We start from the raw sequence: 23202 nt of genomic DNA on the forward strand, positions 1-23202 counted from the left end.
TCCAAATTCCTGCCGAAAGATGCAACTGTGGCAACTGTTGGTGGAAGTCGCTGCACCACTTGCTCTGCTGATTGTCGGCGTTAAGGGGTTGCTTCTGGAGCGCCCCTGCTTCTATCAGGGAAACCCTTGGAAAGGCATCAATAGTCTAAACCGCCGGGCACGCCCAGTCTCGATGATGGGTGAAACGGCGGGCCACAATCCGTTCAACACCTTCCCGGGGATGGAACAGTACGGCAACTGTATAGAGGTGCATGTCAGCCTTGTGTACGTAACCATCAACATTACGATCGTTTGCGGTAGTGGGCTCGGCGTAATATCCAACGAAGAGGAACCGTACCCATCGCACCGGCGTCAGCCGCATTGTCCGGTGTACACGTCGAACGTTAAATGGCCGATTGAGAACCTGGTCTATCTCGAGTACGATGTGCGTCGGTTCGAGCTGAGCAGCTGTGTTCCACTGAACGAAACGCACTCCTACCACGGCCATCTGCTGCTGACGGATGATATCGAAACGCGAGCCTACCTCCACCGGGCCCAGCTGCCCATGTGGCGCCAGAAGCTGCAGCAGCCGGGCACAGTGCCGTTCCAGTTCGAGGGCAACTGTAGTGAGTGTAACTTTCGCAACGAGTACATCACACTCGTGCCAAGAGTGCGGCTGGATAAGGATGAACCACCGCTCGAAGCGGAGCCATACTGCACGGATGGCGAACTAGGCGCTCATAAGCCACCGCTGAGCCACATCACGATGATGCTTAATGGAGCGACCTCGGACCTGCTGATGAAGCTGCTAATACCGGCCGCGATGCTGTTCGGTGGCGTGCTGCTGTTTCGGTTCTGTATCTGTAACAAAAAGTCTACGAAAGCCACCGTTGCTCCGATGGTAGCGCATTCAAGTGAGAAAGCATAAGAATATGCGTTTTTTGTTAATGTTTTGTGACTCATTTGTATTTCTCGAAAAGTGTGTAGCACGTTACATTTTCATGATTATCAATTTCAAACTGTTTACACCCAACAAATGATCGTTTAATAAATATGCCAGTCCATTCTAACCTAGAACCAGGGATACCATCCACTGTACGTAATGCCCAACAACCTGGTGTCGATGGCCATCTCTAGCAGCATTTCGGTTTGCAGCTCCGTCGAGATCGTGCCCGTTGCACGCCGGCCCACCTTTTCAGTGCAGGCCGGAGCCGCCGCATCGACCAGCGCTAGATATCCGACCAAAAAGTCCCGCTGCTGAGCGACGACCCCGAACCGCAGCTCGTCTGTCAGCAGCTGCTTCGGATTGGCTCCGTTTAACTTGCGCAAAACCGTATCCACACGCACCTGCGGGTTCCACTCCCTGTCCGAGCGTCGCTCCTCGGCTCGGCCACTCTCGCCCGGCTGTTCGACCATACGTTGCCTTGCCGCTCGCAACCAGTCCACCGTTGGCTCTCGTACGAAAACTTCCAGACACGCCCGCAGCAGCGTACGACAGTTGCGCAAACACTGCAGCGTGTACAGGTGACATTTCTGCAAAACACCTGCCAAGCGCATCGGTTCCATTACGCCCGCGAACTGGGGCGTAAGCCGGAACGGTACCAGCTCCGGAATGGGGAGATCCCGCGTTCCGGCTCCGAACGCAATGCCAAAGTCAACACCGACCAGCATACCGGTCGCTCGTTCCAGCACGATGTTGCTCAGGTGCCGATCGCCGATCCCGAGCACCCAGCACGTCACGTTCATGGTGGCCAAACTTTTGGCAAAGTTCATGCGCAACCGATAGTACGCTTCGGGCGTGGCAGCCATATCGTACAGCGCACGTTTCAGCGTGTTGCCGCGGATCGTCTGTGCCAGCTCGACAAACTTCGACTGTAGCCGGTCGGGCATGCAGAACGCGGCCACCATCCCGTACAGTGCCGGCGCGTTGTACGACGAAAGGTTGAACGAATCGTTTACCGACGGGTCCAGCTGCTTCGATACGCTCATCAGAAAGCGCCCGAACTCGTGGTGCACGTGTGCCTGACCGCGATCGCCCGGGTTGTAGCGGGGTGCGGCCTGCTTCGCTATTTCGCTCATCGCCACCGTCCCCTCCAGCCATCCGAACAGCCCGAAATTGGGCAGTATCGGAACGACGTCGTATGTGCGCAGCTGCAACTGCTGCTCCCGGCAGCGCTGGTCCCACCGCAGCCGGTGCGTTATCTCCCGCTGCAGCTGCTGGATGCGTTGATCCTGCCGCAGATCTTCGCCAAACTTGGCCAAAAAGCGATACTCGTTGCCGTCGCTACCGCGGAACGTGAGCTGTATGGGCAGCCGGAGCGTACCGTACACGACCACATCCGGCATGACCTGCACGATCGTCACGTGCTGAGTGGGGTTCGGTGCACTCCGATCGAGACCGTACTGGCCCGGAATTTCGACCAACTGCGTTGTGCTGCCGCGCTGCCCACTGCTCTGGTAATCCGCCAGCCAGGGGGAAAGATCTTCTAGCTGCAGGCGGGTCGTTTTGGTGCGTGGTCGCAACGATTCGAGGTCGGTTTCGAGTTCCTGCAGCTTCGCCAGTATCGTACCGCGATCGTCCACCGGATGAAGCGACTGCAACGTTCGAAACCGTTCGACAAGGGGCAATGCGGCTCGGTAAGCTTGCCCATAGCGCCACAGATCGTTCGTGTCCAGCGGGAAGACATCGGGCAGTAGACGCTCGATGAACGTGTGGTAGGAAGGCTGATCGGTTACGCTGGCCAGATGCCTTTTCAGCTCGGCTATCATGTTGCTGAGCCGCGTTTCCGGCATCACCACGCGGTACAGTTCTGCCACGAAGCGATCCAGCACGGGGAAGCTAAGAGCCGCTCTGAATTGATTTACAAACGGTCGCACCGACGCGCCGGGCTGCAGCAGCTCTCCTAGCAGTAACCGCGCGGGGAAGTAGAGCGCCATCGGGTACTCATGGACGAGTCGCATTAAAACTTCGTCCAGAAAGTGTTCCACTCCACTTGGTGCTAGTGGTCTGTCGGGCGTTGCTATCTGCATGTACGAAAGTAGCTGCGGTATCCAGGGAAGAAAGTTCCACGATGGCACGGAGCACGCGTTTTCGTGGAATTCTTTCCCGAGCACATCGTTTTGAAGGTTCCGGAGCTGCAGCAGCACGGGAAATAAGTGCTGAGCCTCACGAGACCCATATTTGATCGCTGGCAGAAGGGATGTGAGAAGCAACCGCTCAACGGGAAGTTCCTCTGCTGCAGTGAGCGCCGGGTCCAGCTCGTCGTAGCAGTACCGAGCTAAACGGAGGTGAGCATCGGCGAGCTGTTCCATAGAAGAGTCGTTCGCGCTGCTGCTACCTTCCCTGGAGCTTGATGGACCTTCGTCTAACAAAACATCGATTCCACATTGCAAGCATTGCATGGAAAATTTGCGCAATCTATCGCCCATGGACAGAGGCTCTTCGGTTACATACTTGCTCGAAGTATTCATTGCAGTTTGCATAAGTTCCACCAGCGTCGATGAATCTTTCTGTTCGATAATGTCGCTAGATGTCTTCAGCATCGTGCGCACAGTTTCGGAGTGATGGAAAAATTCCGTCCAGGCCCTTTGTTTCACCCCCCGTATACCGGCCTCCTGCTCGAGGGGCACTAACTGGGAGTTTAGCTTCACCAGCTGCTTAAATCCACGTAGCAAAGCAAACGTCAAGTTCGCTGCGGACGCCTCAACTACACGCACACGATCGTAGCGTATTCGGGCGATTTTCCGGCGCAAAACTTGATCAACCTGTGGCTCACGGAGGCACGCTTCAAAGGCGCGCAGTCTTGCAATGATTTTGCCCGCAAACTTTACATTGTCCTGCTCGAAGGCGACATCCAGCAGGTTTAGCTCCAGCTCGAACATCAGTTTGGACAGCTGGGTGACGTTGGTTAGGCTGTCGCTATTCGCTTGCTCCTCCTCCCTGGAGCATTTGGTTTCGAGCTGCTCCAACAGAAACCTACGATACGCTAGCAACGTATCCCAGGTGAGCAGCGAATCCGTCACCGTGGGTTGCGCATTGTTCCACGAAACCATCAACCCGCCGGCAGCTTGTTCTAGCTCTTTGGTCGACCGTTCCAACAGCTCACTGTACGCAACCAGCTCGATCACTTTGCGTACGCTCAGCAAACACTCTGTGCGCACTAGCTCGGACAGCACACCGGAACAGTGCCATTCGTCGAGGAACTGGCGTTTCGTTTGTTCCCCGAACAGGCGCGCCCGTACCATATCCTGGGCAGACAGGTAGAGCGCCGTCAGCTGCTCGCCAAACTCCTGCCGGATGTGTCGTTCGCGCTGCGGCATGTGTAGCCACTGCTCGAGCAAGCGATAGAACTCACGCCCTCCTTCATCGCCGGCCAGCACGAGCAGCGCGTTACCGTGCACGTAGTGCGGGAGCAGGTTTTCCTGGTTCCACTCGTCGCACCACAGTTCCTCATGGTTCGTCACCTGATTGCCGATCTCATCCAGCAACACATCCCACTGGCCGAGCTGCAGCAGGCAGTTGAAGGCGGACTTGTAGCAGAAGTTGCGCTCATCGACCCGGGCCCGGCTCACGCGCATGACCAGCTCGCAGTAGGCTCGGTGGGCCTGGCTGTACCGGCCAAGCGCTTCCAGCTCGATTGCCTCCCTCAGCTGCGGATCGCTGTCGAGCTTTTCGCCGAATATGCCCACCATCACGCTGTGCTCGTGCAGTGCGTGATACAGGGTGGACAGTTGCAGCCAATGGTCCGCCTCCGACGAGACGCTGCCGGCGGTACGCACCGGTTCGTCATCAAACTCGGCACCGTCGGCTAGCTTTGCCTCCAGATAGAGGGCTCCCATCGGTAGCATGTTGCATGTGCCGGCGACCGAGGCGATGGTGCGTGGAGGGAGCGTAAATTTCCCCGACGCCTTGCCGAGTGTCAGCTCGATCAAGCCGCCGAAAAGATTGGGATCACACGCCTTCGTCGACTCCAGGATAGGGTTCAACGCTTCATCTAGCCGCCCGACGAATCGATCCCACTCATCCCCGACCATGCGACCGGTGCGACCTTCACTGTCTCCCACCAGCAGACACTCCACCAGACCGTTGAAGATGGCGACAAACGTTTGCCTGGCGCAGGTTGTATCCCTTCGGCAGAGTGCCTGCAGCGGGAGCAGAAACGCCAGCAGGTTGATCTGCAGATCGGGATAGTCGGCTAGCCGGTAGCGCCGGTACAGTGTCACCTTCGAGATACTGTCTCGCCGTTGCTCCGTGCGTTGCCGCTGGCTGGCGTAATGGCGACCGACAGCCCATGCCGTCTGCTGTTGACGGTTCGTCGCACTGTCCTTCAGGATACGCTTTCGCAAGCGTTCGAAGCTGCGTTCCTGGTGTGCTTCCATATCAGTACTGCTGCCCGTGCGCTGCGAATGGCGGTTAAGCTGTAGCGCGCTACTTTCAAACAGCAGCGTGTGCTGTTGCGTCGGCATTGCAAACGTTTCGTTCCCTTTGGTGAGTCGGCCGGGATCTTGGGTCGGTTCGAACGGGAGCTGCTTCTGCGCTGCACTGTCTAGCCCACCCAGCTGGGTGGCTCGGATCAGTTGCTCCATCTGCGAACCTCGGCCAGTGATGAAGGATTGCAGCTGCCGCTGTTGCGAAGTTTCCGCAAACATCGGCGTCAGCAGGGTCATCGTGTGACGCTGGCGGGCCGCTGTCTCGATCGTGTACTCGCAGAACTTTACGTCCGCATTAAGATATTCGTGCAGAAATAGGCGATCCTTGGACTCGCGGCACCGGATGGCCGGATCGAGCAGGAGGGCTACCGCATTGCCAAGGAATTCCGCCTCTACGGTTGGATCGTACAGTTGCGCTAGCACAAACAGGAATCGCTCCTTAACGTCACTCGGCAGCTTGCCACTGTCTGTAAGGTACTCCAGTATTCTGCCCCAAATGGAACTCGATCCCACCTCAGTTTCGTGTGATCCGCACAACCCTCGTATCAGGTTCCGCCATACCGAGGTCCGACACTCTTCGGACAGCTCTGCCGAACGATGCTCATCGATGTAGATCAATATTTCGAACGCCACTGCACGGGCCTCGATCGGCGTGCTCGGTTCCGTAGCGACTCGGCCGATCGGTTCGACTAGCTGCTGCAGATACTCCAGCTCCCGCACAAGCGAAAGCGATCGATTGAGCAGATGTAGCGTCGGCAGCTGCAGCTCGCCATCCTGCAGCAGTAGCATCAGCTCCATCGATGCAAGCTCTCGGTAAAGCTCGTCGTTAAACTTTTCCAGCCGCCCGCCGAGCAGCAGTTCCAGATACAGGCGTTTCTCGCCGCCGGATGCGCTGGGGAAGCGATAGCTCAGCAAGGATAGGAACGGATCGGCAATCGAGGGAAATCCTTTGGCCGCTTCGTACAAAACTTCGGCAAACTTTCGATCGTACTCACGCTGGATGCTGGTAAGCTTGGCGATACATTCGGTGTGGAAGGTTTCCAGCTCGCCGGTCTGATGTTCAGGCTCCGGGAATCCATCGGGGTAGAGGTGTGCCAGACTGTGGCCTAATAGTAGAGCGGCCGACTTGAAGCTGGTACTGTCCGGCAGATCCAAGCACCGTAAAACTGCTCGCAGATAATCCTGCTTCGTGCTTTCCATCCATGGCACCAGCTTACCGCGTCCCTTGAGCAGCACAATCGTGCCCAACTGCAGGCCGGCAATGAGCTGCAGCTGTGATCGGTCTTCCGTGGGCTGCCTATGGGATACCATTTCGAAGAGCAGTTCCGCCGGTACGGTCAACGCTTCGTGCCACTGTACGATGACCTCCTGGATTAGTTCCAGGTTTAACCGGAGTACAGCCATTTTACGTGCACTTTGCTGCGGACAGACATGCTTCATAATAAATCGTAACAGTACGCTCGCCAACGAAGCGATCTCCCCGGTAGCACCTTCCCTTAGGGAACGACGTGCCTCACCGGAAGCGTTCCATTCCAGAACCAGAGCAATCAAATCCGTCACCAGTGGGTTCAACCCGCGAAATATGTACCCGTCCACGATGAGCTGCATCAGCGGTCCTATCATCAGGGCCGCATGTGGCTGCAGCTCGTTGCGGCAGTTGTCGATTACTTTCGCGAGAAACAGGCGAACGTTTTTCTGCTGTCCCGGATCGGCTAACGAGCCGACGAGAAAGTGTACCACCGAATCGAGCGGCACCTTGGTGGCGGCCATGTGCCGAATACATCCGCACACCGTGGCCATTATTTCGTGCCGGTTGATCTTTGTCCGTTCGAGCGAAACGTTCGAAAGCGTCCCTTGCTGTCGTTTGGCCAGCTCGGCAGCATCTTTTTGGGCGACTTCGCGCGCGGACAGCACCACTGAGTGACTCATATCGAACCGGAACACCTGCTGGCTGAGCGACGATTCCATCACTACAGACAGGCCGGGATCTTTGAGTGCTGGCTTCCGTTGTACCGGATCTCCTCCTCCTCCGCCTTCCCGCCTAATGGCAACACGCTTTTCGAACGTGCGTGACAGCTGCTCCTGCTCCTGGGTTCCCTCCAGATACAGCTCCTCATTGCTGCAATCGATGAGATGGCGCCACAGGAATTCTCCCTTCTCGCGGCTCTCGCGAAACAGCAGCACCGAGTACATGCGCGCGTCCTCGTTCGTGTTGGAGATCAGTGCTACCAGTGCCCGGTACGCTGCGCACTGGTACTTGCGGAACAGTTCCGCCACGGTGCGATCGTTTGTGGGAAGCGCCACTCGCCGCACACCGTGCGCTCGTTTGCTAAAGTCTCCTATCAAACGTTGACCGCGCACCGGAGCACCCAGCGTATCGTGGGCCGAACCGTACAGTTCCTGTGCCACCGGACAGTTGTCCCCCGTTAGGATCTGTTTCGGTAGCAAGGCCGCGTAATGCTCAACCAACCGGTAGCTGGCCGCACGATCGATTAGGGCATGCTCCAACGCCCAGCCGGTGCGTCCATTTATTTCGACCATGGTGTTGTGCGAGAGGGCGCGAATGATGCACGCGTAAAACTGCACGATCGAATCGTACCGGCAGTGCCACAGGGCGGTACACAGATATCGCCGAAGGATCGTCTCCCGAACGACCGGCGCATAGGCGTGGTTGGCAAACAGCTCCCAAAGCTCCAGCAGTCGTTTGCATTGCATTTCGTGTGGTTGGTCGGCAAAAAAGCGTTCGATTGCGGTGCGGAGCTCCACCTCAGCGATGTGCCCGTCGCCATCGGGTGCCGTCATTTGAATGATTGCTTTTAACAGCAGCGGCGAACGGGAAATGACCATCGCGTCCAACAAACGCTCGAGACAGTTAAGGTATCCTATCCGTTCCGGACTGTTCGGGGGAAATTCGGCTGAACGCAGGGGAAAATGCTTTGTCTGTAACGCTTCGAGCGCATTCTCAACCTCTGCCCAGTGCGATTCCGCTTCCGGTGCTCCGTTGGGCCCGAGGAGAGTTGGAAGCAATACGATGGCTTTCGCTTTCAGCTCTATCGAGAGCTCGGAACGTGTACTTCCTATTAGCTCGGTTAACCATCGGCCATAGGTAGGACCGACTCGGCGATGAATTTCATTCAACGGGAAAGGACATACCATCGCCACACTGGACATTAGCTCGATCAACTGCACATCACATTCCCCGAACTGGTTCGATTGAAGGCGCGAACACTCAAAGAGCGGTGACCAAGCTCCAGCCAGCAGCATTTCCACCAGACACTTTAGACAATCTGTGTTGACCGCTTGCTTCCGATAGCTGTAATCCATCAGGTTGCACAGGAAGCGAACAACGAACGAGAAGTTTTCCGGCTTGAGCGCTTTGAAGAGCGATGGTAAACAATTGGATGGATTCTGAAGAAACAGTTCATAAACTGCCGCACCAAAGCAAAGGAGAAAGTGCTCTCCGTGGCGAATGTTTGGTTGTAGCATGTTCTCATTCAAGCTGCACGAGATGACGAATTCTACCAGCCCATCGATATCATCTACATGGCCAGTGCTGTCAGCCAAGCCAAAGATTGCTTCTAAAACCATCGTCCCAAAGCGTGTTGCAGACGGACTCAACACTAAACATACCCTTTCCTGTCCGATGGCTTCATAGCAATCTTGAAGCAGCTTGCGAGCAGCCAGAGGAATCCGGTGGTCTTTGGCAGTATCGGCCAATAGCGTTCGGTTTCGTAGGTGTTTCGCAATAAAGCGTAATCCTTTCGCAAGCTTCTGATCCTCGGCGTGAATTGTCCTTTGAATTAATAACGTTCTCATCCGTTCGCTGACATCCTCCATCGCCGATATGAGCTGCTCGGTTAGTGCAATGGTAAAGCGTTGCCCGATAGGTTCGTTGCTTCGCTCAATCAACTGCAATACTAGCGTTTCGAGCTGTGCCCAAAGATGGCGATCGCCTTCTAGCTCGTGATGAATGGACTTATTACAGTCCAGCCCAAGACGGTGCGGCTTGAACAAAAGGGATAGAAGAAACTCGATCGTAGCTTGATTCTGCCACAGCTCTAAGACTACTGCTGAGCATACTGTGTCCTCCGAGTGCCTGGTAAGCAAAAGCACTAACATATCTACGACCTGAACAACGACAGCCGATTTCAGTGCATCGAAGCGTACAAACTTGTCCGCGCTCATACGCTGCTCGGAGCTCCTTTGCTGGAATGATTCGACCGGCTCGATGTTGGACATTATTTCTTGCACCGTGAAGTCAACCACCGAACGAAGGAAATACCTGACGGCGGGCAAAATGCGGCTTAAAAGCGTTTGCAGTAATTCGTCCACTACGAGCCTTTCTCTTTGCAGCCAGCAGTACATATCAACCGTGGCAAGGAAATACTCCAACCAAAGAGAAATGTTCATAATGGGAGGATTCGTTTGCTCGTTGCGTAAATTTTCCAGCGTCGAAGCCCGCGCGATACCCTGCAAACTGTCTGCTTGAAGGCAGATCGATACAATCTGTTCGTGGCTAAACTGTTTCGCAAGAAACTGTTCCGCAGTCGCAACATCTCGCACTGTTTTCGAAAGTCGAGCAAACAGCTCCATACACTTTCGCCGGTAAAGCCGCTGCCGTGCGGCGCACTGTCGAAATAGCCAACGCACCAGATGTTCCATCTCACCGCCACCGAGCTCGGTTGGAATGAGCTGCCGTCGACCGGACAGGGCGGATTCGTCACTGCTGCACCCATTAAACAATGCTTTCCGTTGCTCAAACAGCTTGCCAAGATGATCGAGCGCAAGCAGATACTGTTCGACTATGGCACCATGGCTTCCACCGTTCGCCTCCGACGACAGTCCGATCTGCTCCTGCTCCGTCACGATCAAACCGATCGCGTACGAGTGCATCAGCTCGAAACTGTAGCGCACGATGTGAAAATCTTCCTGCAGCAGCAGCCGAAACAGATTGTTAAAGGTCAGCGCAGACCCGTACCGGTGCGAGGCGTTCAACTCCAGGGCATGCGTCTTCAGTTGCTCCAGCAGGGTGCACTTGATCTTTCGGCGATCATTCGATAGGTGAGTGCCACCGCACTGGCGGTTGGTCCATTGGAGAAATTCGCGCAAACAGCGCACGGACAGGTCGCGGATAGTGCTGCTGTGCTGCACGTTGGACGTCGCATCCAGCAGACAGTCGAGAAGGGCTCGCGTTCCTTGCTGGCTGAGTTTGGACGGTTGCGTTACAAAGTGGATGATTTGAAAGAGCAACGGTTCAAACATCTGACACACGGCCAGGTCTGCGTCGCAGCTCAGCTGAAGCAGATGGTGGCATACCTGCGTCCTGAAACAGAAGTACAAAGATAACACACAAGTTAGAAACGACAATAAGTGCGACATGCACAGAGGAATATTCACGGCTCAGACGCGAAGAGAAACGAGTTCAAGTCTTCAAGAAGCATTCTTTGAAAGAGCAAAACATGCGGGAACGAAAGTTTTACCAAGCGATAGCAGGTCACCGAAACAACGTTGTACCTAAGGTAACCTGCTGTCGCAACAAGGATGGAGATCTGGTCAGTAACCAGCCAGAGATCCTCTCGCGGTGGACTCAGTACTTTGATGAATTACTCAACGACCAGTTTAACGAACAGCAAGAAGTGCCACTAGCAGATAGTGTCATGCTATTGCCACCTAGCATAGAAGAAACACGAAAGGCTATCCATCGGCTGAAAAATAACAAGACACCCGGAACCGACGGAATTGCAGCTGAACTGGTCACGAATGGAGGTGCACGACTAGAAAACGAGATTCATCAAATTGTTACTGAGGTGTGGGATAGCAAATCGATGCCTTGTGATTGGAATCTCAGCATCATCTACCCCATATACAAGAAGGGAGATAGGTTGGACTGCAACAACTACAGGGGTATTACGGTGTTGAATACCGCCTATAAAATATTCTCCCTGATCCTTCAGGATCGTCTTGTCCCGCACGTCGAAGAGATAATCTGAAACTATCAAAGAGGATTCCGAAACGGAAAATCAACCACTGATCATATCTTCACCATGCGGCAGATCTTGGAGAACATGGCTGAATACAGACACAACACATACCATCTCTTCATTGACTTCGAAGTCGCATATGATATCATAGCCAGGGTAAAACTGTACGACGCTATGAGCTCATTTGGAATCCCGGCCAAACTGATAAGGCTAGTTAGAATGACTATGACCAACGTCACTTGCCAGGGGAGGGTGGATGGAAAACTCTCAGGACCTTTTGCTACCACCAAGGGTCTGCGCCAGGGGGATGGGCTTGCCTGCCTCCTATTCAACTTGGCGCTAGAGAGGGCCATCCGCGACTCGAGGGTGGAGACTACGGGAACCATCTTCTATAAGTCAACCCAGATCCTGGCATACGCTGATGATATAGACATCATTGGTCTGCGGCTCTCCTATGTAGCAGAAGCCTACCAAGGGATCGAGCAGGCGGCAGAGCACCTCGGATTGCAGATAAACGAGGCAATGACCAAACTGATGGTGGCAACATCAGCGGCCCTACCAACAAATATTCAGATTCTACGTAGGCGTGGTGTACAGATAGGTGAACGCACTTTTGAAGTCGTCCCAGAATTCACCTATCTTGGGCGCGCAAGGATGCTGGCTGCCAACCGGTCATTCTACAGCCTGAAAAATCAGTTCATCTCAAAGAACCTGTCGCGACGGACAAAGCTGGGACTATATAGTACCTATATAGTACCAGTACTCACATACGCCTCTGAGACATGGACACTGTCCAAATCTGACGAAACCCTCTTAGCCGCGTTCGAGAGGAAGATGCTCAGAAGGATATTTGGCCCCGTATGTGTAAGGACAATGGAGGAGCCGCTATAATGACGAGCTATACGAGATGTGCGGCGATCTTACTGTCGTACAACGTGTCAAGCTAGCCAGGCTCCGGTGTTGTACTCATGGAAACCGACGACCCAGCCCGTAAAGTCATTTTAGACCGTCCACGAGGACAAAGGAGTCGTGGTAGGCCCAAATTGAGGTGGCAAGATAGCGTGGAGGTGTTCGCCATTAAGGCCGGGATAACAAACTGGCAGACGAAGGCGCGAGACCGTGAGCGGTTTCGGACACTCCTGAGGCAAGCAAAGCGGTTGTAGCGCCGGATAAGTAAGTAAGTAATAAGTGCGACGAACAATTTCGATAATTACTATGAAGAAATTAAGCACATTATAACTTAGTCGATAGTCATTGTCCAGAAAAATCTGAACGAACAGTTCCTGCTTTTTTGGGGTTTCCCATCACAAGCAAATGCTTTTACGGCTTAGTGTGGATTTCAACCGGAACCTCATCCAATGTCAAGATTTACCTCATTTCGAGTAACTGTCCTACTCTTTTTAATATCTCCCTGCTTTTCTTATCCTAATCTCATGCCGGACGATTCACACCAGTGTGGATTTTATTCGGAAAGTTGGCACACTGTACAAGACTTCCAGTGGAAGGCAAAAATTGTGCAGCTGAATCCGTCCGCTTCGGGCATTTGCCCATTCGGAGGCTTTCCCGGCATACAGTTCCAAGGCAGCTGTGTCGATGTGTACGTCACGTACACTGACAGTTTGTTGAACGTTACTATGGTTTGCCAAAGTGACATAAGCCAACACACAACGCGAGTGAAATGGACAAGCCAATATTCACCCCCGAAAGTGTATGCAGTCCGGTACCAGCTGCTCCCGAACGAACCCGATACCGTACTATTGCAGGGATGTGTACAAAATGTCAACAGGATGAAAGAAATTAGCTGGATACGGTTGCAATCAGTCAAAAGCTTCAGCAAGGACGCCTACATCCAGCGGTACGAGGGAATGAACAGGCGAAAATCCTATTTGGAAAACTATTTCTCCTATCGCTCCACGTGCTCGTGCTCATATCATAACGAGGTTATATTTAATGTTAGTTCGGTCCGACCTGAGAACCATTGCCTTCTGTCGTGCGTTATTGCAATGGACATGGTGTACATTGTGGTCTGCATAATTATTACACTGACGACATTCATCACCTGGTCGACGAAGAAGCTACCTCGTGTTAAAGGGATAGCGATGAACAAGTTCAAGCAGCTATCGAACGATAACAAGTTGGCTATTCATACATAAACAATGTTAGAAATACATGTAATTTCATTGAAAGTTATTTTTAATAAAATATATCACCTATGTATTCTAAGTTATAGTTTGTATTATAATCCCGCATCAAGTCAACGTAGACGGAATTCAACGACGTACTAGAACGATAGACGCACGACGAACATTATTCTATTGTACCGAGATTACTGGGAACATTATTGGGATTAGAACCGGACAAACGAGATATGTATTGATGCGTGCGATTATAGCGTTTCAAGTAGGAGTAGAATTGGCAGAAGAAACATAAGGTGTAACATCACTCGGTACGGACCGGGCCCGTGGTATAGTTGTCAGCTCGCACGACTTAACAACATGCCCAACGTGGGTTCAAGTCTCATATACCGGACCGATCACCCGTAGCAAGAACTGACTATCCGGCAGCGTGGTACTAAACAAGACTGTAAATCTTTATATAAGCTAGGCTGGCATATGAGGTCCGTGGAGGTCATTACGATGAGATGAGAGCAAAAAAGATAGAGTTTACGGGCATCTGAAGGAGAAACAAAGCAAGTGACGTGAGTTACGTGAAGTGATTATGACATGTGTCCAGCGATCCATCCGGAATAGATTTCAAAGATCATCGGATACACAGAACAGGATGAACAGTAGCAAGTTTAAACTTAAGTGCATGAGTAACTATTGCTCACCTACGCGCATGATTGGACCTTTTTAAATGAGTGAAATAAGCAGTAGTGCTGTTGGCCAATAACCTGCTAATGAATGTTACGAACTTCAGAAGGAAGTTTCCAGTAATGGAACTTTCTCCAATAAAACCGTGCCTAATATGCCTTTCTACAACTCGCAGTAAGTTAGTGTCTAACCACGACTTCTGACAACTAGTGCGCACCATGTCCCCATGGTGGATATTACTATCCACATATGTGTGGATCACCATTGTTGGCGTTCAATCCATTGTACACAACAATTTCTGGTGCGTAGTGCCATCCTCTTACTGGCAGCAGCGGGGCGATTTCAATCATACCGCCAAACTGCTACGCATAGTTCCCGATAACGAAGGCTACAGTCTGTACAACACCTTTTCCAACATGACCCAAATGGGCCAGTGTCTCGATATGCACCTGGGTTATCGCAAACACATCCTCAACGTAACGATCACCTGCCGCAACACGTACGTACCATCGGTGGGTGTTGCCATCGGTCCGAGTGAACTGAGTAAGGTTTCTCAGTTAGACTTTCGGATTGACCAGAAGGGCTACATAACGCTTGTTAGCTGCTTCAAAATTAGTGAGCAACTAGTACAATATGGTGAGCTGGTCGCTACGACAGGCACCGATGACATTGCCCGGTATCAGTCGGAGCTGTACGAGATCAACGCCGGATCTATATTTCCAATGGCGGAGTACATTTCCTATCAACGTCCCTGTCAGTGCGTCTTTCGTAATGAATTTTTGTTTCACGTAAAGCCTGCAACCGATCGAGCAGCGATGGGAAGTGAAATGGATGAGAACGTCAGCTTACGTCAGGGGCGGTTCATTGTGCTAGGAGCTGTGTTGCTTATAATTGTCCTTTGTGCCATAGTTAAGATAATGAAGTCATAATAAAAATGAATGTTTTGTATCTGGCAGCACTTACCACAATCCAGCCAGCTGGTCCTGATAGCTAATGCCCAACAGATACAGCACGATGGTGTGTAGAAGCTCGCACGCGGCCAGCTTTGTCGCACGGTCACTACACTCCACTGCCAGCTCACACACCCGGCCGACAATGCTATCCAGCTTGATGCACGGACGGGTGCCACTCTCGCAAAGCAGTCGTAGCTCCAGCGATCGACCACTATCTGCATCCCATCGCGTCAGTGAACTGCTGCTTCCCTTGTTCTCCCGTGCATGAACGCGCTCCAGCTCCAGCTCATCCACCACCAACCAGCAGCATTCGTTCGGTTGCAAGTCGGCGAAAAAGTTTAATATACGCAGCTGGAACGTTACCAGCTCGCTCGTGTCTACGCTCTGCTCGATCCTATGCTGTTGCTTAATGCGTTCAATCTTGACTGCCGGAACGTTTGCCGTCCGATGGCGCTTGAATTTGGCCAACCGTAAACTTTGAGCGGGCGGTAGGGTGGAGTCACGCGTTCGCAGAAAGGGTTCCAACAGTGGTAGAACCTGTCGGAGCAGTCGCTCCCGAATCTCCCGTCGCAAAGGTGGGTAGCGGAAGCGTACAATACGCTGCAGCGAGTACAGTGCGGCCCGTGCGATGGACAGCAAACTTCGCCCCAAACGGAACGCGGCCCGGAACATGTCCACCATGAGCGGTTGCTTGAAGGTTTTGTCTTCAATGAAATCGACCAGCAAGCGTACCGGTGCGTTAAGCACAAAGCGAAGACACGCCAGCTGCAACTCTCCGGTCGCGTACAGTGCACGCTGTATCGTTTGCTCCAGATAGAACGCCAGTAACATTTGCGTCGTTCGAAAATCCTCGGATGGCGCTTCCTGCTGCCGAAAGTACCCAATTCGTTCTGCTGTTGCAAGTCCCATCTCGATTAGCTTTACAAAGCCACTGACCAGCGGACGGTTCAGCGACTGTCTAACGAACCGCTCGAAGTAGGGACGGATCCAATCGGCGAACAGTTCCCGAACAGCGGCGGGCGTTTGCGGACCATGCAACATGTCACGGTACAGTTCCACCAGATTGAGAAAGATGTGATAGTCCTTCGGTTTGGTCGGCAGTAGGTCTATGTTGGGATCGCTGAAAAAAAGCTCCTGTTGCTGTCCATCATCGTCCTGGAAGGTTCGCTTGCGGGTCGATAGATCAAGCTTTTCCACTATCACAAACAGTGTGTTCATGAGCGCACGGTAGAGGGCAGGCAGCAGGGATGAATCGTGTGCACTTTGTGCTTTCTCCAGCAACCCTTGCCACAGGGGAAGATAGTTTTTGTACGTTACCAGGTCCCGCTTCCAGTCGGTTTTGGGCGTTGTATCGCCGGCGGCTACGTTTGACGAAGGTACGGGAAGTGCTGTAGGAAAAGGCAATGCGTGTGTACAGCTCCAGACGATTCCCTGCAGCAGCACACTGTCGAGCAGCTGGTGCCGGGTAGTTCCTCCAAGCTTGCCAATATTTTCCAGCATACTCACAACCGATCGTACAATCAGCTCGTGGTGCGCGGTGGAAATGTGGTAAAAATCGCGCACCAGTGCCACCGTCATCGTTTGCACCGAAACAAGCTGTACCGTGGAGAGCTGTTGGACGTGGGTAAGAATCTCCGACAGAGCTTGAATGAAGTCTGGTAAATATACAAGCATGTCAGCCGTGCTAGACGCTGACCGCTCACATATGCCCTCGATACGCTGCAATACGATGGTGAGCAGTTCGTTCAGCGAGATGCTGGACGCTCCCGCCAACTGTTGACAGGGACCGGCCATGATTCCGAACCCGCGGATAGCAATCCGGATCTCCAAACGATCCACAGTGGCCGAGCTTAGCAGTTTTCTGTAGTAGTTGACGTACTGGTTCAGTACATCCACCTTCGGCGGATATTCGGGCCCACGTTCCGCCCTTAGTTCTGGGGTGGACAATACACGGGCGATCTCTCCGTGGAATGCATACAAAGCTTTCAGCCCAGCGTCTCTATCCTCTTGGCTGCTTGATTTGATCCATCTGCCGGCCAGCATTGTTTGCCAGTGCACATGATCCGCGTAAAGTTGCCATGAGAACAGCGGTGCATGGTTGCCTACCACGTGCAGAGCATTCCGAAAAACGGCACGCTCGGAGCGGCTTTCTTCCCAGATGGAGAGCTTTTTTACCAGCAGGTAAAGCCGTTGGCGCAGTTCTCGATCGTTTTCCGATGGCGCAAAATGGACCAGGAAAAGATCCAGCCCACGAACGGCTCCCGCCAACGAAACGAGCGATGGGTAGTTTTCCTCCAGCAACTGTTTTTCCGCCGCGTTCAGAAATATGTCCCTCACTCGATGCGGTTCAGGTATACTGGCTGGAAAGTGTTGGGCAAGCTGGCCCAACAGTTCGTACAGATTCTGCTGAAATCGATTCGGAAGCTTTCCCTGCTGGAACACCAACAGCAACTCTGCCGGAAGTTGAACGAGCTGTGCGAACGTTTCGTTTTGCAGACATCCGTAAGCAACGCTGTCTTGCAGTACGAGTGCGGCCAACTCGCGGCTCCTTGCTGGCACGGAGGACGATTGGATGTATCGTAGCGCTATCGGCACAATCACCACCATCCGTTTGCCCATCAACGGCGAATGTTTCTCGATCGTTTTACGAAACAGTTCAAACGTACTCTCGATCACCTTCCCGAAGAGTTTCGCACTGGAGAATGATTTGTTCAGAAAGGCTACCAATCCGTTCGATGAGGTGAGCATACACTCAAGATTGAAATCTGAAAGAACAAAGTTGAATAACACAAAACGGCTGATGGGTGAAAATTGTGGAAGAAAAATGGCAAGATGCAGTTATCATACCGGTTTCGGCCTGGCTTTCTTCGGCCTTTTCTACGATGAGTTGTGTGATGCGATCAATGATGCTGCGTGCTTGAGGAATCTGCTGTGTATCGAGGCATGTTTTTAGCTGCCTCAAACAGGTGCTTAAATCCGATTCCATTGTGATACTGCTTCAAAATTGAACGTTCCTGTACCTTCCTGTATTTTCATGTACCGAGCACCGGCTTAGAACAATATTTTTCCCGAACGTGTACACGATTTCTTTTATTTCATCGTCACAGAGCAATACATCACAGTTGAAGCACAATAAATATGATAAGTTTTAAAAGAAAAATGCGTTTAAACACAAAGGAATACGCTGATACTAAGTGATTCCCTCCGCGGATTAAAAACAACTGACCGAAGAGTTCGCGCGCCTTGATAATGTGTTTTGATTACGTAGCTGTCAAATGTCACGGTGGTCGACCATCATTAAAATCTTTCGTTTTATTGTTATTTTAGTTTTTAAATAATTTTTTGTGTTGGAAGAGATTTAAAAATATTATTAAATATAATTATTTGTATACCACACCTTTATTTATTTTTTCCACATAAAATGGCACATTAGTGCAGCAAAATCTACCCAATCGTGTCACCACTATGCGACCGGCATTAGCTGCACGCGAAAAATTAGTGCCAACAAACGCAGAAAGGCGTGAGCGGCGAGACGGGAAATTTGCTGCATTCAATCGATTTTCTAACGCCACCCGTGTTGTTGTGGCTCTCTGTCAGCGTTTGGCCAGGCCAGCAGTGACGTCAGCACACCCGCAGAACGCCGTCGCACTATCCACCATCTCGCTCGCGGTCGTTTTATGACGTCGGTAATTGCTCGCTCGACAGGCTCGACGCTACATCACATCAAACGCTGCTGGTCCGGCTCGCTTATCGGTGGCAAACAGTGTATCCGGCCGTCGGCGCTTCCGCAATCCGTCGTACGCAACGGCAGTGTCCCCGTGTGTCCATTCGGAACGAAGTTTAGCGTGATGGGCAAACCGAAGGTGGTGTTTGTGCTCGGTCCGCCCGGCTCGGGCAAGGGTACGCAGTGCGAGAAGATAGTGAAAGAGTTTGGCTACACGCACCTTTCCGCCGGGGATTTGCTGCGCGAGGAGCGCAACCGGGAGGGGTCCGAGTACGGAGCGCTGATTGAGGACAACATTAAGAACGGGCGGATCGTGCCGGTGGAAATTACCTGCGCCCTGCTGGAAAATGCCATGAACAAAACCACTGAGGTGAGCATATAATGATGATTCGTGCATGATGGTGGTGGTGTGCGATTTTTGCATCACGGGCCCTTCCAACATACTATCCTGGATTGGCATACCGATAAGGGTGGGAACGCACTTGAAAACGAACGTGTTTGGAATATTATTACACAATCAAGTGCTGCCGAATGCGTGCATGTCGATTATTGGTGGTGTGTAGTGGTAGTGATTACCAAATGGTCGGTAGCAGCGTGGTTCAAGTTCGGTGAATTTCCAACGGGACGCATTTTTACGCAATATCTATACAGTATTTGTTATTTTTAGACCACCACCATACGCTAGAAAGGCCCCCCAACCGAACGTTGTAGCTTTATAATGAGATTGGCACATGGCGCCTAGAGCACACTTCTAATCGGTGACCCATTTCCGTACCCCTCTCCCGTACAGGCGACCGGTAACGATCGATTCCTGATCGATGGTTTCCCCCGGAACGAGGACAACCTGCAGGGCTGGACGAAGAAGATGGCCGACAAGGTCGAGCAGCAGTTTGTCCTGTTCTTCGAGTGCTCCGAGCAGCAGTGCACCGAGCGGTGCCTGAAGCGGGGCGAGAGCAGCGGCCGCTCGGATGATAATGCGGAAAGTTTGAAGAAGCGCTTCAACACATACATCAACGACACGGTGGCCATCATTAAGCACTACGAGGAGCTGCAGCTGGTGAAGAAAATCGATGCCAGCGCCGGCCCGGATGCGGTCTTTGAGCACGTGAAGGCAATTTTCGGCGAGCAGAAGTAGATGAGTGTGGCGGGGTAGTCGGTAGGAGTACGAAGGCAAAACTACACGCTAATTTGAATAGAATCCGGTTTTTTTCATATCATTAAGCAGACGCCAGCCATAACAGGTTGTCGCCGGAAAGCGTTTGTCAATGGAGTTTGAAATAGCTTTTTTCCGACTGCAACGATGCGGAAATGCTGTGCGCTCTCCACTCAAAGCTGCCGGCCTACATTCCTCAATATCGAAAACACAAGCGCCTCCCCCCTCTTTCTCTGTACCCTTTACTACCGGTGAAAAATCCTGCGAGCTTATTAACTTACGCACTAACTGTCCCTTTTAGTTTCTCTTTTCCGTTTCCCTTCCAGTATTTTTAACCAATTGTATGCAATATGTATATCCTATGCTAGAATGGCATAATTCAATGTACTGACCATTTTTGCAACTGAAAACGCAAAAGGTAAAATCAGCAGTAAAGTATTAATTTTTACTCTTGTTAGGTTTGTTTCTGCGGTGAAGGAATGTGAAATGGGGTATATAAGGGATCGGATCGCTTGTACATGGTGAATCGTACACCAAATCCTGTCGTTTATGTGGAAAGTTTTTTTTGTAAGAAAGTGCTAATTTCCTTCAACTAGTTTTGTTTTATTTGCATCTTGTTGGTTACTTTCCTTTTTCTTTCTTCGTCTCGAATGGTATGAATGTAAATGAATTGATGAATCGATAATAAACATTAGAAATATATGGTGTCACGTTACAAAAGTTAATGCAAAAAGATTTTTACTAATTTCACAATAACAAAATATTCCTGTACAACATTAACAAACCGTTTATTTGACCTTGACCGTTCTTGTCAGCCGCGATTTCGAATGAACAAATGGCGAAACTGTTGCAGCTTGGCCTCGGTTATCACCACACTCACCAGCAACCGTTCGGCGTTGTTCGGATCGGCGGCCGACTCCGTCACGGCCGCATTCTTGTACAGCCACGGCAACTCCTGCCCACCCATCGGCACCCGTATCACCATGCGCTGCCGTCCCGTAGCGTGCAACACACGTCGTTCCACCTCCAGCAGCAACTCGTGCACACCGACCAGCGTGCGGGAGGAGATGAGATGCAGTCGCTGCTGCTCGCCATCACTGTCCATGCGCAGGTCGGCCGGGTCGGCAACTAGATCGATCTTATTGCCCACATTAATGATACGCTCCGGGGTTAGCGCTCGGTCCCCGTTGTTGCCCTGCTGCATCAGCTTGCCCAACGTGCGCTCCACGTGCGCACGCTGCTCCGCACAGTTCTCGTGCGCCATGTCCTGCACGTGCACGATCACATCGGCCAGCATAGCGTCCTCGAGCGTGGCCACGAAACATTCAATCAGCCCGGTAGGTATGTCCGCCATAAAGCCAACCGTGTCCATGTACAGCACCTCGAGCTTGCAGGGCAGCAGGCCGGCGTGAGCCGTCACGTCCAGCGTTGCAAACAGTTGATCCCGCGGCTGCAGGCTTTGCTCCTCCGTCAGCGCTTTAATGAGCGACGTTTTGCCCGCATTGGTGTAACCGACCACGGCTACGACGGGGAAGTTTTTCTGCCGGCGTCGATTGCGCAGCAGCTCACGGTGGGAGCGGATCGTGGCCAGCTCGTTGCGTAGTTTGCGCTCCCGCAACTGTAGCATCTGTCGTTGGGAGTCGCTCAGAAAGATACGACCGCCGCCTTTTGCCGATCCTTCCTGGTCCTTCACCTGGGACCAGATGTACGGTAGCTCGGCAAGGGCGACCTGCAGCTTTGCCTCCATGCTGACCGCGTGCAGCCGAAGTATCTGTACGACTACCGAGTAACGATCCATCACCGGCAGCCGAAACACTTGCTCGAGCGTTTGCTTCTGGCCGTAGGTCAGTGTACCCTTGCTGATGAACACACAGGTGAGTGGTGTGCCGGTTTCTTGCCGCGCCTGGATGATGCCTTTAAGTTCCTCCAGCTTACCGGTGCCGAACAGTTGTCGCTTGTCGAGCGTTTCTACTGGCACCTTCATGCTGAGCTCAATGTTCCATCGGGGCAGCGAACGGACGAGCGCTTCCGCCTCCTGGAGCAGTAGGTCCGGTTTGGTGGGATTCTTCCGAGGTCCCCATTTGATGTACGGTTGTATGATCACTACATGCTGTACGTTGAGGATCTGTTTCGTTACATGCATCGCACTGGATGCAACCGTGTCGTACTCGCGATCCTCTATCAGCTCCGTTCGTTGGTTCATTGTTTCATCCAATGCTTCGTCATCGTCTTCGTGTTTTGATGCGATCGCTTTCTGTCGCTGGCCAGCTTGCTTTCCTCCCTTGTACTTGCTCGAATCGGTGTACTTTTCTCGGCAAAAGAACAGTTGTGTTAATTGTCGGCATCGTTCCACCTCGTTGCGGCACTTTGGTTGGAAGGATTGTAGTAAAACATTCTTCACGCACGCCTTCCGAACGATACTTCTTACACTTAATCCTAACATTCTAATCTAAAATCTGTGCTAGTGTGTGTTTGTGTGTACGACCCGTTCGCACTCTAAACAATCGTCTCTTTCGACGGTACAGCCGGTTCGATCGCGTCCTGCAGCACACTGTACTTCTCCTCGACGGCCATCCACCGGGCCTGGCAGGCACGGGTACGGTCGGAGGTCACCTTGTACGCGGCGCCGGTTGCGACCAGCGTAGCCACCAGTATGTTGCCCTTCTTCGTGTACGGCAGATAGCGCTGGCCGATTTGCTGCAGGAAGTAAATGCCGGCAAACCCGAGCGAAAACGTCGCCAACCCCGTAAACAACGACCGGCTCATGCACTCGATGTACGAATCGAAGCCTGGATGTTTGTCGCGCTGTTGGTCCTTCAGCTGACGTATGTCGTTCATTGCGTTGTCACGACGGGTGTTGCCGGATGGATGAGGTAGGCCAAAAGGGGATTTATTGGCTCACTGCCCAACGATTCTTAGTCTGGTGAGATTTTTGGTCGGCCACGTTACGCAACCTTCACGATTCTGCTGAAGTGCGATCGCTGACCGCACGAAATAGTCTGTTTTTTGGGAGTGAGGAATATAAACAAACACACACACTCGCACAAAGAGGCAGATTGCGAAATCATAATAAACGCGACAATTTGACGTGCGAGTGACGAGAGATGCAACTTGAAGACCAGAAAATATTCGTTACTAGCAATAATTTTCATTTTGTGTGCGTTATTAA

General features: G+C 52.3%; 4 protein-coding genes across 4 annotated transcripts; 1 reads left to right on the plus strand and 3 right to left on the minus strand.

Annotated features, from left to right (window-relative positions):
• Positions 1–923: 923 nt before the first annotated feature.
• On the minus strand, positions 924–18383 carry LOC121588166 (DNA-dependent protein kinase catalytic subunit-like). Its single transcript, XM_041905816.1, has 3 exons — positions 18004–18383; positions 15167–17921; positions 924–10732 (listed from the first exon to the last, which is right to left on the minus strand). Exons 1-3 carry the CDS (start codon positions 18140–18142, stop codon positions 1051–1053), a joined length of 12576 nt encoding a protein of 4191 aa, XP_041761750.1. The 5' UTR covers positions 18143–18383; the 3' UTR covers positions 924–1050.
• A 253-nt stretch (positions 18384–18636) lies between these two features.
• On the plus strand, positions 18637–20758 carry LOC121587918 (UMP-CMP kinase). Its single transcript, XM_041905260.1, has 2 exons — positions 18637–19250; positions 19671–20758. The coding sequence occupies exons 1-2, from the start codon at positions 18834–18836 to the stop codon at positions 20013–20015; spliced, it is 762 nt and encodes a 253-aa protein (XP_041761194.1). The 5' UTR covers positions 18637–18833; the 3' UTR covers positions 20016–20758.
• LOC121587917 (putative GTP-binding protein 6) lies at positions 20659–22476 on the minus strand. Its single transcript, XM_041905259.1, has one exon. The coding sequence runs from the start codon at positions 22474–22476 to the stop codon at positions 20845–20847; it is 1632 nt and encodes a 543-aa protein (XP_041761193.1). The 3' UTR covers positions 20659–20844.
• A 53-nt stretch (positions 22477–22529) lies between these two features.
• On the minus strand, positions 22530–23139 carry LOC121587919 (transmembrane protein 141). The gene has a single exon (XM_041905261.1). The coding sequence runs from the start codon at positions 22869–22871 to the stop codon at positions 22530–22532; it is 342 nt and encodes a 113-aa protein (XP_041761195.1). The 5' UTR covers positions 22872–23139.
• Between the last annotated feature and the right edge of the window lie 63 nt (positions 23140–23202).

The sequence above is a fragment of the Anopheles merus genome, chromosome 2R, assembly GCF_017562075.2.
Source record: "Anopheles merus strain MAF chromosome 2R, AmerM5.1, whole genome shotgun sequence".
NCBI classification, from domain to species: Eukaryota; Metazoa; Arthropoda; class Insecta; order Diptera; family Culicidae; genus Anopheles; species Anopheles merus.

Bases quoted from the DNA above. Each gene is read 5' to 3' on its own strand.
- LOC121587917 (XM_041905259.1), bottom strand. From the start codon at position 22,476: ATGTTAGGATTAAGTGTAAGAAGTATCGTTCGGAAGGCGTGCGTGAAG.
- LOC121588166 (XM_041905816.1), bottom strand. From the start codon at position 18,142: ATGGAATCGGATTTAAGCACCTGTTTGAGGCAGCTAAAAACATGCCTC. The intron at 17,922-18,003 runs GTATGATAACTG...TTGTTCTTTCAG, and splicing joins AGAAAGCCAGGCCGAAACCG to ATTTCAATCTTGAGTGTATG. The intron at 10,733-15,166 runs GTAAGTGCTGCC...CTTCTGTTTCAG, and splicing joins GACCAGCTGGCTGGATTGTG to GACGCAGGTATGCCACCATC.
- LOC121587919 (XM_041905261.1), bottom strand. From the start codon at position 22,871: ATGAACGACATACGTCAGCTGAAGGACCAACAGCGCGACAAACATCCA.
- LOC121587918 (XM_041905260.1), top strand. From the start codon at position 18,834: ATGACGTCGGTAATTGCTCGCTCGACAGGCTCGACGCTACATCACATC. The intron at 19,251-19,670 runs GTGAGCATATAA...TCTCCCGTACAG, and splicing joins CCATGAACAAAACCACTGAG to GCGACCGGTAACGATCGATT.